The sequence below is a fragment of the Hemitrygon akajei genome, chromosome 24, assembly GCF_048418815.1.
Source record: "Hemitrygon akajei chromosome 24, sHemAka1.3, whole genome shotgun sequence".
In the NCBI taxonomy this organism is placed as follows: Eukaryota; Metazoa; Chordata; class Chondrichthyes; order Myliobatiformes; family Dasyatidae; genus Hemitrygon; species Hemitrygon akajei.
Window position 1 is genome coordinate 43,615,067 of NC_133147.1, and position 13,180 is coordinate 43,628,246.

The 13,180-nt window shown below is 60.1% G+C and overlaps 1 protein-coding gene across 1 annotated transcript in view; it reads left to right on the plus strand.

The window, feature by feature from the left end:
• The window catches only part of LOC140715703 (transmembrane channel-like protein 7), a 63,085-nt gene that overhangs the window by 19,965 nt on the left and 29,940 nt on the right, over window positions 1-13,180 (plus strand). The window contains exons 9-12 of the mRNA XM_073028073.1: window positions 146-329; window positions 2,367-2,497; window positions 3,458-3,614; window positions 4,626-4,704. Coding sequence (XP_072884174.1) covers window positions 146-329; window positions 2,367-2,497; window positions 3,458-3,545 — 403 coding nt within the window. The 3' untranslated portion in view covers window positions 3,546-3,614; window positions 4,626-4,704. The remainder of the gene's footprint in view (window positions 1-145; window positions 330-2,366; window positions 2,498-3,457; window positions 3,615-4,625; window positions 4,705-13,180) is intronic.

The following is a 13,180-nucleotide window of genomic DNA, read 5'->3' on the forward strand; positions in this document are numbered from 1 at the left end:
CAGTGAGTACTGGTGAGTGTCTCAGCGAGGGGGTGTGACTAACAGTATGGACGAGAGTCGGTTGCTGAGTTTCTTTCTCGATGGATCAGTGGGGTGTTTTGAGAGTTCTGTGACCCCGCCCTGCCTCATACCGCCTCTTTCTCAGGATGCTAGTGGAGTTCTCGGGTCTGGGGCTGATACGGCGCTGGGGTGCACAGGAATTCACGGTACCACAGAACGTACTGGATCTGGTGTACGGGCAGGCACTCTGCTGGTCTGGGACCATATACTCCCCCCTCCTGCCCCTCCTGCACACCTGCAAACTGATCATCCTCTTTCAGCTGAAGAAGGTGAGTGTGCCCCTGCATTCAGAGGGGGGCAGGGGGGCGTGAGGGGATACAGACTTGGGGGGGGGCGAGGGGATACAGTCTGAGGGGGGCGAGGGGATACAGACTGAGGGGGGCGTGAGGGGATACAGACTGAGGGGGGTGAGGGGATACAGACTGAGGGGGGCGTGAGGGGATACAGACGGGGAGGGGGCTGAGGGAATACAGACTGAGGGGGGTGAGGGGATACAGACTGAGGGGAGCTGAGGGGATACAGACTGAGGGGGGTGAGGGAATACAGACTGAGGGGGGTGAGGGGATACAGACTGAGGGGGGCGTGAGGGGATACAGACGGGGAGGGGGCTGAGGGAATACAGACTGAGGGGGGTGAGGGGATACAGACTGAGGGGGGTGAGGGGATACAGACAGGGGGGGGTGAGGGGATACAGACAGGGGGGGGTGAGGGAATACAGACTGAGGGGGGTGAGGGGATACAGACTGAGGGGGGCTGAGGGGATACAGACTGAGGGGGGTGAGGGAATACAGACTGAGGGGGGGTGAGGGGATACAGACTGGGGGGCTGAGGGGATACAGACTGAGGGGGGTGAGGGAATACAGACTGAGGGGGGTGAGGGGATACAGACAGGGGGGCGTGAGGGGATACAGACTGAGGGGGGTGAGGGGATACAGACGGGGAGGGGGCTGAGGGAATACAGACTGAGGGGGGTGAGGGAATACAGACTGAGGGGGGTGAGGGGATACAGACTGAGGGGGGCTGAGGGGATACAGACGGGGGGGTGAGGGAATACAGACTGAGGGGGGGCGAGGGGATACACTGAGGGGGCTGAGGGGATACAGACTGAGGGGGGTGAGGGAATACAGACTGAGGGGGGTGAGGGGATACAGACTGAGGGGGGTGAGGGAATACAGACTGAGGGGGGGTGAGGGAATACAGACTGAGGGGGGGGCGAGGGGATACAGACTGAGGGGGGTGAGGGGATACAGTCTGAGGGGGGCTGAGGGGATACAGACGGGGGGGTGAGGGAATACAGTCTGAGGGGGGCTGAGGGGATACTGAGGGGGGCTGAGGGGATACAGACGGGGGGGTGAGGGAATACAGACTGAGGGGGGGCGAGGGGATACAGACTGAGGGGGGTGAGGGGATACAGTCTGAGGGGGGTGAGGGGATACAGACTGAGGGGGGTGAGGGAATACAGACTGAGGGGGGTGAGGGGATACAGACTGAGGGGGGCTGAGGGGATACAGACTGAGGGGGGTGAGGGAATACAGACTGAGGGGGTGAGGGGATACAGACAGGGGGGCGTGAGGGAATACAGACAGGGGGGCGTGAGGGAATACAGACTGAGGGGGTGAGGGAATACAGACTGAGGGGGGTGAGGGAATACAGACTGAGGGGGGTGAGGGGATACAGACAGGGGGGCGTGAGGGAATACAGACTGAGGGGGGTGAGGGGATACAGACTGAGGGGGACTGAGGGGATACAGACTGAGGGGGATGAGGTGATACAGACTGAGGGGGGCGTGAGGGGATACAGACTGAGGGGGGCGTGAGGGGATACAGACTGAGGGGGCGAGGGGATACAGTCTGAGGGGGGCGAGGGGATACAGACTGAGGGGGGCTGAGGGGATACAGACGGGGAGGGGGCTGAGGGGATACAGACTGAGGGGGGCGTGAGGGGATACAGACTGAGGGGGGCGTGAGGGGATACAGACTGAGGGGGGCTGAGGGGATACAGACTGAGGGGGGTGAGGGAATACAGACTGAGGGGGGTGAGGGAATACAGACGGGGTGAGGGGATACGGGGGTAGTGAGGGGATACAGTCTGAGGGGGGTGAGGGGATACAGACGGGGGTTGAGGGGATACAGTCTGAGGGGGTACAGACTGAAAGGGGTTAGACGGGGATACAGATTGAGGGAGGGTGAGACGGGGATACAGATGGGTTTGGACAGTGATAGAGTCCGTGGGGAATGGTGCTGAGATAGTGGAGAGAGGGACTGAGATCTCTGCCCCCACCCCTGACGATATCTGCTCTTTCACAGCTCACCCTGTTCACGAATTGTCAGCCCGACAAACGCATTTTCCGATCGAGCAGTGCCGTCACCTTCTTCCTCTTCGTGCTGGCAATGGGCTTCGTGATCTCGCTTGTACCTCTGATCTACACGCTCACCTCGTGAGTCCCCTCTACAGAGGGAGGGTGAGGGAACTGAGCTGGGTGGAGGAAAGTGCAGGGAGGGAGACCATAAAATATAGGAGCAGAATTAGTTGCCTTTTTCATCATGGCTAGTTTATCATCCCTCCTCTATCTTGACTAATCCTGAACCTGTCAACTTCCCTTTTAAGTATCCCCAATGGCCTGGCCTCCATAGGCCTCTGTGCCAATGAATTCTACCTTTGGTCTGAAGAAACCCTCCCTCATCTTCATTCTAAACTGACGTATTGAAGTTCCAAAGTAAGTTTCAACGTTAGAGAATGTATAATTATACAGCCTGAGATCTGTCTGCTTTTCGGCAGCCACAAAGCAAGAAAGCTGAAAGAACCCAATTTACGAAAATAAAATAGAGACCAACCTGCAATTTGGCGATAAAGGGGAAGAAAACATGCGGACAGTGGAAGCAAGTAACAACAGTCCGAAAAAACACCCCTTTGATCTGATCCTTTGGAATTTTCTTTCCATTTAGAAAATAGTCAACTTTTTCATTTCTTCTACCATACACTTCCTGATACTGTATTCCATCTGCCACTTTCTAACTTCTTCTGTAGTCTCTCTCCATGTCCTCAAAAGCACCTGCACCTCCACCTATCTTCTCTGCAAACTTTACAACAAAGCTGTCCAAAACATTGACATATAAAATACAAAGAAGCGGTCCCAACACTGCCCCTGTGGAACATCACTAGTCACCGGCAGCCAGCCAGAAAAGGCCATCTAAGAAAGGAAGTAGTGGCCACTGGGGTTCTTGTTCTCTCCTTGCCTGCCTCCTCTCTCACCCTGTTGATGGAGAAGAAGCAGATGGAAGGAGGAAGAGGAAAAAGACGAGGGAGGTGAAGATGGCAAAGGAGTGGAAACTCAAGGTGATCAGGTCAGTTATGTGTTACTGATTGCTTTGTAATTTTCTCTCTTCCCCCACCCCAGGATATCTCCCTCAAGAGCTTGTGGGCCCATTCCGCCACCTTCTCACCATCTGGGATGTGGTCCCGGGGGCGGTGAATCACCTTCCTGACGTCCCTCGCTCCTTCCTGCACTTCTTGGGATCCCTCGCTTTCCTCATTCCCCTCTTTGCCCTGTCCAGGTGAGTGGGAAGGGAGTCAGGGGCAGAGGAGAGAGGTTCCCTTGCCCAGTGAGTGAGGGATCAGACTCTGAGTTAATTAGGGTGAGGGTGTACAAGGCAGCATCAGCAGTGATGGTATCATTAACAGTGAAGGTACTTATCAGAATTTACAGGGGGATCGCGATCAGCTGGGGAAGTGGGCCAAGGAATAGCAAATGCAGATTAATTTAGATCAGCGTAAGTGGTTGTGTTTCGGGAAGCCAAACAAGGACATGAGTTTCAGAGGTAGACAGGGACCCTGGGGAGTGTTGGGGGGTTGGGATACAAGGACATGGTTCCCTGAAAGTGGAGTCACAGGTAGACAGGGCAGTGAAGAAGGTGTTTGCCACTGTGACCTTCATCAGTCAGGGCACAGAGTACAGGAGTTGGGATGTTATGTTGCAGTTGTACAAGACGTTGGTGAGACCGCACTTGGAGTGTTGTGTTCAGTTCTGATCGCCCTGCTGTAGGAAAGATGCCATTGAGCTGGGAAGGTGCAGAGGAGATTTACGAGGATGTTACCGGGATTCAAGGGACTGAGTTATGGAGAGAGATTGGACAGGTTGGGACTTTATTCCTTGGAGTGAGGGGTGACCTTACAGAGGTGTATAAAACCACAAGGGGCACAGGTAGGGTGAATGTGCACAGACTTTCCCCCAGGGCTGGGCAATCAAGAACCAGAGGGCACAGGTTTAAGGTGAGGGGGAGGGAGATTTAATAGGGACCCGAGGGGCACCTTTTTCACCCAGAGGGTGGTCCGTCTATGGAACGAGCTGCCACAGGAAGTGGTTGAGGCAGGAACACTAACGACATTTAAAAGGTACATGGATAGGAAAGGTTTAGAACAGGGGTTCCCAACCTGGGGTCCACAGCACCCCCCCCCCCAGTTAATAGCATTGGGATGGCTCAAATGGGGAAGTGGGTCTGCTGATAACGGATGGGCCAAGGCCATGTTACTGACGGATTCTCTGTCCCTCTCCCTCTGCCCCTCAGCATTGTCCTGCTTTTTCTGGTGGTCCGAGATGTAGGCTACAAGCGCACCATCGCCCAGCTGAAAGTCCAACTTCGACAGGTAAGGGTGCAGTGGGTTGGGGGGGGGTGTCTGATCAGGGGATGGAGGTGGGGATTTGTGTGTGGGTCCTGGGGGTGGGGTGCAGAACAGGAGTGGGAGGTGGGGATTTGTGTCTGGGTCCTGGGGGTGGGGTGCAGATCAGGAGTGGGAGGTGGGGATTTGTGTGTGGGTCCTGGGGGTGGGGTGCAGATCAGGAGTGGGAGGTGGGGATTTGTGTGTGGGCCCTGGGGGAGAGGTGTAGATCAGGAGCGGGAGGTGGGGATTTGTGTGTGGGTCCTGGGGGTGGGGTGCAGATCAGGAGTGGGAGATGGGGATTTGTGTGTGGGTCCTGGGGGTGGGGTGTAGATCAGGAGCGGGAGGTGGGGATTTGTGTGTGGGTCCTGGGGGTGGGGTGCAGATCAGGAGTGGGAGGTGGGGATTTGTGTGTGGGCCCTGGGGGAGAGGTGTAGATCAGGAGCGGGAGGTGGGGATTTGTGTGTGGGTCCTGGGGGTGGGGTGCAGATCAGGAGTGGGAGATGGGGATTTGTGTGTGGGTCCTGGGGGTGGGGTGTAGATCAGGAGTGGGAGGTGGGGATTTGTGTGTGGGTCCTGGGGGTGGGGTGCAGATCAGGAGTGGGAGGTGGGGATTTGTGTGTGGGTCCTGGGGGTGGGGTGCAGATCAGGAGTGGGAGGTGGGGATTTGTGTGTGGGTCCTGGGGGTGGGGTGCAGAACAGGAGTGGGAGGTGGGGATTTGTGTGTGGGTCCTGGGGGTGGGGTGTAGAACAGGAGTGGGAGGTGGGGATTTGTGTGTGGGTCCCTGGGGGTGAGGTGTAGATCAGGAGTGGGAAGTGGGGATTTGTGTGTGGGTCCTGGGGGTGGGGTGCAGATCAGGAGTGGGAGGTGGGGATTTGTGTGTGGGTCCTGGGGGTGGGGTGCAGAACAGGAGTGGGAGGTGGGGATTTGTGTCTGGGTCCTGGGGGTGGGGTGCAGAACAGGAGTGGGAGGTGGGGATTTGTGTGTGGGTCCTGGGGGTGGGGTGCAGATCAGGAGTGGGAGGTGGGGATTTGTGTGTGGGTCCTGGGGGTGGGGTGCAGATCAGGAGTGGGAGGTGGGGATTTGTGGGTGGGTCCTGGGGGTGGGGTGCAGAACAGGAGTGGGAGGTGGGGATTTGTGTGTGGGTCCTGGGGGTGGGGTGTAGATCAGGAGTGGGAGGTGGGGATTTGTGTGTGGGTTCTGGGGGTGGGGTGTAGAACAGGAGTGGGAGGTGGGGATTTGTGTCTGGGTCCTGGGGGTGGGGTGCAGAACAGGAGTGGGAGGTGGGGATTTGTGTGTGGGTCCTGGGGGTGGGGTGCAGATCAGGAGTGGGAGGTGGGGATTTGTGTGTGGGTCCTGGGGGGTGGGGTGCAGATCAGGAGTGGGAGGTGGGGATTTGTGTGTGGGTCCTGGGGGTGGGGTGCAGATCAGGAGTGGGAGGTGGGGATTTGTGTGTGGGTCCTGGGGGTGGGGTGCAGAACAGGAGTGGGAGGTGGGGATTTGTGTGTGGGTCCTGGGGGTGGGGTGCAGAACAGGAGTGGGAGGTGGGGATTTGTGTGTGGCTCCTGGGGGTGGGGTGTAGATCAGGAGTGGGAGGTGGGGATTTGTGTCTGGGTCCTGGGGGTGGGGTGTAGATCAGGAGTGGGAAGTGGGGATTTGTGTGTGGGTCCTGGGGGAGGAGTGCAGATCAGGATTGGGAGGTGGGGAATTGTGTGTGGGTCCTGGGGGTGGGGTGCAGATCAGGAGTGGGAGGTGGGGATTTGTGTGTGGGCCCTGGGGGTGGGGTGCAGATCAGGAGTGGGAGGTGGGGATTTGTGTGTGGCTCCTGGGGGTGGGGTGTAGATCAGGAGTGGGAGGTGGGGATTTGTGTGTGGCTCCTGGGGGTGGGGTGTAGATCAGGAGTGGGAAGTGGGGATTTGTGTGTGGGTCCTGGGGGTGGGGTGTAGATCAGGAGTGGGAGGTGGGGATTTGTGTGTGGGTCCTGGGGGTGGGGTGTAGATCAGGAGTGGGAGGTGGGGATTTGTGTGTGGGTCCTGGGGGTGGAGTGCAGATCAGGAGTGGGAGGTGGGGATTTGTGTGTGGGTCCTGGGGGTGGAGTGCAGATCAGGAGTGGGAGGTGGGGATTTGTGTGTGGGTCCTGGGGGTGGGGTGCAGATCAGGAGAGGGAGGTGGGGATTTGTGTGTGGGTCCTGGGGGTGGGGTGCAGAACAGGAGTGGGAGGTGGGGATTTGTGTCTGGGTCCTGGGGGTGGGGTGCAGAACAGGAGTGGGAGGTGGGGATTTGTGTGTGGGTCCTGGGGGTGGGGTGTAGATCAGGAGTGGGAGGTGGGGATTTGTGTGTGGGTCCTGGGGGTGGGGTGCAGATCAGGAGTGGGAGGTGGGGATTTGTGTGTGGGTCCTGGGGGTGGGGTGCAGAACAGGAGTGGGAGGTGGGGATTTGTGTGTGGGTCCTGGGGGTGGGGTGCAGATCAGGAGTGGGAGATGGGGATTTGTGTGTGGGTCCTGGGGGTGGGGTGTAGATCAGGAGTGGGAAGTGGGGATTTGTGTGTGGGTCCTGGGGGTGGGGTGCAGATCAGGAGTGGGAGGTGGGGATTTGTGTGTGGGTCCTGGGGGTGGGGTGCAGAACAGGAGTGGGAGGTGGGGATTTGTGTCTGGGTCCTGGGGGTGGGGTGCAGAACAGGAGTGGGAGGTGGGGATTTGTGTGTGGGTCCTGGGGGTGGGGTGCAGAACAGGAGTGGCAGGTGGGGATTTGTGTCTGGGTCCTGGGGGTGGGGTGCAGAACAGGAGTGGGAGGTGGGGATTTGTGTGTGGGTCCTGGGGGTGGGGTGCAGATCAGGAGTGGGAGGTGGGGATTTGTGTGTGGGTCCTGGGGGTGGGGTGCAGAACAGGAGTGGGAGGTGGGGATTTGTGTCTGGGTCCTGGGGGTGGGGTGCAGAACAGGAGTGGGAGGTGGGGATTTGTGTGTGGGTCCTGGGGGTGGGGTGCAGATCAGGAGTGGGAGGTGGGGATTTGTGTGTGGGTCCTGGGGGTGGGGTGCAGAACAGGAGTGGGAGGTGGGGATTTGTGTGTGGCTCCTGGGGGTGGGGCGCAGATCAGGATTGGGAGGTGGGGATTTGAGTGTGGGTCCTGGGGGTGGGGTGCAGATCAGGAGTGGGAGGTGGGGATTTGTGTGTGGGTCCTGGGGGTGGGGTGCAGATCAGGAGTGGGAGGTGGGGATTTGTGTGTGGCTCCTGGGGGTGGGGTGCAGATCAGGAGTGGGAGGTGGGGATTTGTGTGTGGCTCCTGGGGGTGGGGTGCAGATCAGGAGTGGGAGGTGGGGATTTGTGTGTGGCTCCTGGGGGTGGGGTGCAGATCAGGAGTGGGAGGTGGGGATTTGTGTGTGGGCCCTGGGGGAGAGGTGTAGATCAGGAGCGGGAGGTGGGGATTTGTGTGTGGGTCCTGGGGGTGAGGTGTAGATCAGGAGTGGGAGGTGGGGATTTGTGTGTGGGTCCTGGGGGTGGGGTGCAGATCAGGAGTGGGAGGTGGGGATTTGTGTGTGGGTCCTGGGGGTGGGGTGCAGATCAGGAGTGGGAGGTGGGGATTTGTGTGTGGGTCCTGGGGGTGGGGTGTAGAACAGGAGTGGGAGATGGGGATTTGTGTGTGGGTCCTGGGGGTGGGGTGCAGATCAGGAGTGGGAGGTGGGGATTTGTGTGTGGGTCCTGGGGGTGGGGTGCAGATCAGGAGTGGGAGGTGGGGATTTGTGTGTGGGCCCTGGGGGAGAGGTGTAGATCAGGAGCGGGAGGTGGGGATTTGTGTGTGGGTCCTGGGGGTGAGGTGTAGATCAGGAGCGGGAGGTGGGGATTTGTGTGTGGGTCCTGGGGGTGAGGTGTAGATCAGGAGTGGGAGGTGGGGATTTGTGTGTGGGTCCTGGGGGTGGGGTGCAGATCAGGAGTGGGAGGTGGGGATTTGTGTGTGGGTCCTGGGGGTGGGGTGTAGATCAGGAGTGGGAGGTGGGGATTTGTGTGTGGGTCCTGGGGGTGGGGTGCAGATCAGGAGTGGGAGGTGGGGATTTGTGTGTGGGTCCTGGGGGTGGGGTGCAGATCAGGAGTGGGAGGTGGGGATTTGTGTGTGGGCCCTGGGGGAGAGGTGTAGATCAGGAGCGGGAGGTGGGGATTTGTGTGTGGGTCCTGGGGGTGAGGTGTAGATCAGGAGCGGGAGGTGGGGATTTGTGTGTGGGTCCTGGGGGTGAGGTGTAGATCAGGAGTGGGAGGTGGGGATTTGTGTGTGGGTCCTGGGGGTGGGGTGCAGATCAGGAGTGGGAGGTGGGGATTTGTGTGTGGGTCCTGGGGGTGGGGTGCAGATCAGGAGTGGGAGGTGGGGATTTGTGTGTGGGTCCTGGGGGTGGGGTGTAGATCAGGAGTGGGAGGTGGGGATTTGTGTGTGGGTCCTGGGGGTGGGGTGTAGATCAGGAGTGGGAGGTGGGGATTTGTGTGTGGGTCCTGGGGGTGGGGTGCAGATCAGGAGTGGGAGGTGGGGATTTGTGTGTGGGTCCTGGGGGTGGGGTGCAGATCAGGAGTGGGAGGTGGGGATTTGTGTGTGGGCCCTGGGGGAGAGGTGTAGATCAGGAGCGGGAGGTGGGGATTTGTGTGTGGGTCCTGGGGGTGAGGTGTAGATCAGGAGTGGGAGGTGGGGATTTGTGTGTGGGTCCTGGGGGTGGGGTGCAGATCAGGAGTGGGAGGTGGGGATTTGTGTGTGGGTCCTGGGGGTGGGGTGTAGAACAGGAGTGGGAGGTGGGGATTTGTGTGTGGGTCCTGGGGGTGGGGTGCAGAACAGGAGTGGGAGGTGGGGATTTGTGTGTGGCTCCTGGGGGTGGGGTGCAGATCAGGAGTGGGAGGTGGGGATTTGTGTGTGGGTCCTGCGGCTGGGGTGCAGATCAGGAGTGGGAGGTGGGGATTTGTGGGTGGGTCCTGGGGGTGAGGTGTAGATCAGGAGTGGGAGGTGGGGATTTGTGTGTGGGTCCTGGGGGTGGGGTGCAGATCAGGAGTGGGAGGTGGGGATTTGTGTGTGGGTCCTGGGGGTGGGGTGCAGATCAGGAGTGGGAGGTGGGGATTTGTGTGTGGGTCCTGGGGGTGGGGTGTAGAACAGGAGTGGGAGATGGGGATTTGTGTGTGGGTCCCGGGGGTGGGGTGCAGATCAGGAGTGGGAGGTGGGGATTTGTGTGTGGGCCCTGGGGGAGAGGTGTAGATCAGGAGCGGGAGGTGGGGATTTGTGTGTGGGTCCTGGGGGTGAGGTGTAGATCAGGAGCGGGAGGTGGGGATTTGTGTGTGGGTCCTGGGGGTGAGGTGTAGATCAGGAGTGGGAGGTGGGGATTTGTGTGTGGGTCCTGGGGGTGGGGTGCAGATCAGGAGTGGGAGGTGGGGATTTGTGTGTGGGTCCTGGGGGTGGGGTGTAGATCAGGAGTGGGAGGTGGGGATTTGTGTGTGGGTCCTGGGGGTGGGGTGCAGATCAGGAGTGGGAGGTGGGGATTTGTGTGTGGGTCCTGGGGGTGGGGTGCAGATCAGGAGTGGGAGGTGGGGATTTGTGTGTGGGCCCTGGGGGAGAGGTGTAGATCAGGAGCGGGAGGTGGGGATTTGTGTGTGGGTCCTGGGGGTGAGGTGTAGATCAGGAGCGGGAGGTGGGGATTTGTGTGTGGGTCCTGGGGGTGAGGTGTAGATCAGGAGTGGGAGGTGGGGATTTGTGTGTGGGTCCTGGGGGTGGGGTGCAGATCAGGAGTGGGAGGTGGGGATTTGTGTGTGGGTCCTGGGGGTGGGGTGCAGATCAGGAGTGGGAGGTGGGGATTTGTGTGTGGGTCCTGGGGGTGGGGTGTAGATCAGGAGTGGGAGGTGGGGATTTGTGTGTGGGTCCTGGGGGTGGGGTGTAGATCAGGAGTGGGAGGTGGGGATTTGTGTGTGGGTCCTGGGGGTGGGGTGCAGATCAGGAGTGGGTGGTGGGGATTTGTGTGTGGGCCCTGGGGGAGAGGTGTAGATCAGGAGCGGGAGGTGGGGATTTGTGTGTGGGTCCTGGGGGTGAGGTGTAGATCAGGAGTGGGAGGTGGGGATTTGTGTGTGGGTCCTGGGGGTGGGGTGCAGATCAGGAGTGGGAGGTGGGGATTTGTGTGTGGGTCCTGGGGGTGGGGTGTAGAACAGGAGTGGGAGGTGGGGATTTGTGTGTGGGTCCTGGGGGTGGGGTGCAGAACAGGAGTGGGAGGTGGGGATTTGTGTGTGGCTCCTGGGGGTGGGGTGCAGATCAGGAGTGGGAGGTGGGGATTTGTGTGTGGGTCCTGCGGCTGGGGTGCAGATCAGGAGTGGGAGGTGGGGATTTGTGTGTGGGTCCTGGGGGTGGGGTGCAGATCAGGAGTGGGAGGTGGGGATTTGTGTGTGGGTCCTGGGGGTGGGGTTCAGATCAGGAGTGGGAGTTGGGGATTTGTGTGTGGGTCCTGGGGGTGGGGTGCAGATCAGGAGTGGGAGGTGGGGATTTGTGTGTGGGTCCTGGGGGTGGGGTGTAGATCAGGAGTGGGAGGTGGGGATTTGTGTGTGGGTCCTGGGGGTTGGGTGTAGATCAGGAGTGGGAGGTGGGGATTTGTGTGTGGGTCCTGGGGGTGGGGTGCAGATCAGGAGTGGGAGGTGGGGATTTGTGTGTGGGCCCTGGGGGAGAGGTGTAGATCAGGAGCGGGAGGTGGGGATTTGTGTGTGGGTCCTGGGGGTGAGGTGTAGATCAGGAGTGGGAGGTGGGGATTTGTGTGTGGGTCCTGGGGGTGGGGTGCAGATCAGGAGTGGGAGGTGGGGATTTGTGTGTGGGTCCTGGGGGTGGGGTGTAGAACAGGACTGGGAGGTGGGGATTTGTGTGTGGGTCCTGGGGGTGGGGTGTAGATCAGGAGTGGGAAGTGGGGATTTGTGTGTGGGTCCCTGGGGGTGAGGTGTAGATCAGGAGTGGGAGGTGGGGATTTGTGTCTGGGTCCTGGGGGTGGGGTGCAGAACAGGAGTGGGAGGTGGGGATTTGTGTGTGGGTCCTGGGGGTGGGGTGCAGATCAGGAGTGGGAGGTGGGGATTTGTGTGTGGCTCCTGGGGGTGGGGTGCAGATCAGGAGTGGGAGGTGGGGATTTGTGTGTGGGTCCTGGGGGTGGGGTGTAGAACAGGAGTGGGAGGTGGGGATTTGTGTGTGGGTCCTGGGGGTGGGGTGCAGAACAGGAGTGGGAGGTGGGGATTTGTGTGTGGCTCCTGGGGGTGGGGTGCAGATCAGGAGTGGGAGGTGGGGATTTGAGTGTGGGTCCTGGGGGTGGGGGGCAGATCAGGAGTGGGAGGTGGGGATTTGTGTGTGGGTCCTGGGGGTGGGGTGCAGATCAGGAGTGGGAGGTGGGGATTTGTGTGTGGCTCCTGGGGGTGGGGTGCAGATCAGGAGTGGGAGGTGGGGATTTGTGTGTGGCTCCTGGGGGTGGGGTGCAGATCAGGAGTGGGAGGTGGGGATTTGTGTGTGGGTCCTGGGGGAGAGGTGTAGATCAGGAGCGGGAGGTGGGGATTTGTGTGTGGCTCCTGGGGGTGGGGTGCAGATCAGGAGTGGGAGGTAGGGATTTGTGTGTGGGTCCTGGGGGTGGGGTGCAGATCAGGAGTGGGAGGTGGGGATTTGTGTGTGGGTCCTGGGGGTGGGGTGCAGATCAGGAGTGGGAGGTGGGGATTTGTGTGTGGGCCCTGGGGGAGAGGTGTAGATCAGGAGCGGGAGGTGGGGATTTGTGTGTGGCTCCTGGGGGTGGGGTGCAGATCAGGAGTGGGAGGTGGGGATTTGTGTGTGGGTCCTGGGGGTGGGGTGCAGATCAGGAGTGGGAGGTGAGGATTTGTGTGTGGGTCCTGGGGGTGGGGTGCAGATCAGGAGTGGGAGGTGGGGATTTGTGTGTGGGTCCTGCGGCTGGGGTGCAGATCAGGAGTGGGAGGTGGGGATTTGTGGGTGGGTCCTGGGGGTGGGGTGCAGATCAGGAGTGGGAGGTGGGGATTTGTGTGTGGGTCCTGGGGGTGGGGTTCAGATCAGGAGTGGGAGGTGGGGATTTGTGTGTGGGTCCTGGGGGTGGGGTGCAGATCAGGAGTGGGAGGTGGGAATTTGTGTGTGGGTCCTGGGGGTGGGGTGTAGATCAGGAGTGGGAGGTGGGGATTTGTGTGTGGCTCCTGGGGGTGGGGTGCAGAACAGGAGTGGGAGGTGGGGATTTGTGTGTGGCTCCTGGGGGTGGGGTGCAGAACAGGAGTGGGAGGTGGGGATTTGTGTGTGGGTCCTGGGGGTGGGGTGTAGAACAGGAGTGGGAGGTGGGGATTTGTGTGTGGGTCCTGGGGGTGGGGTTCAGATCAGGAGTGGGAGGTGGGGATTTGTGTGTGGGTCCTGGGGGTGGGGTGCAGAACAGGAGTGGGAGGTGGGGATTTGTGTGTGGGTCCTGGGGGTGGGGTTCAGATCAGGAGTGGGAGGT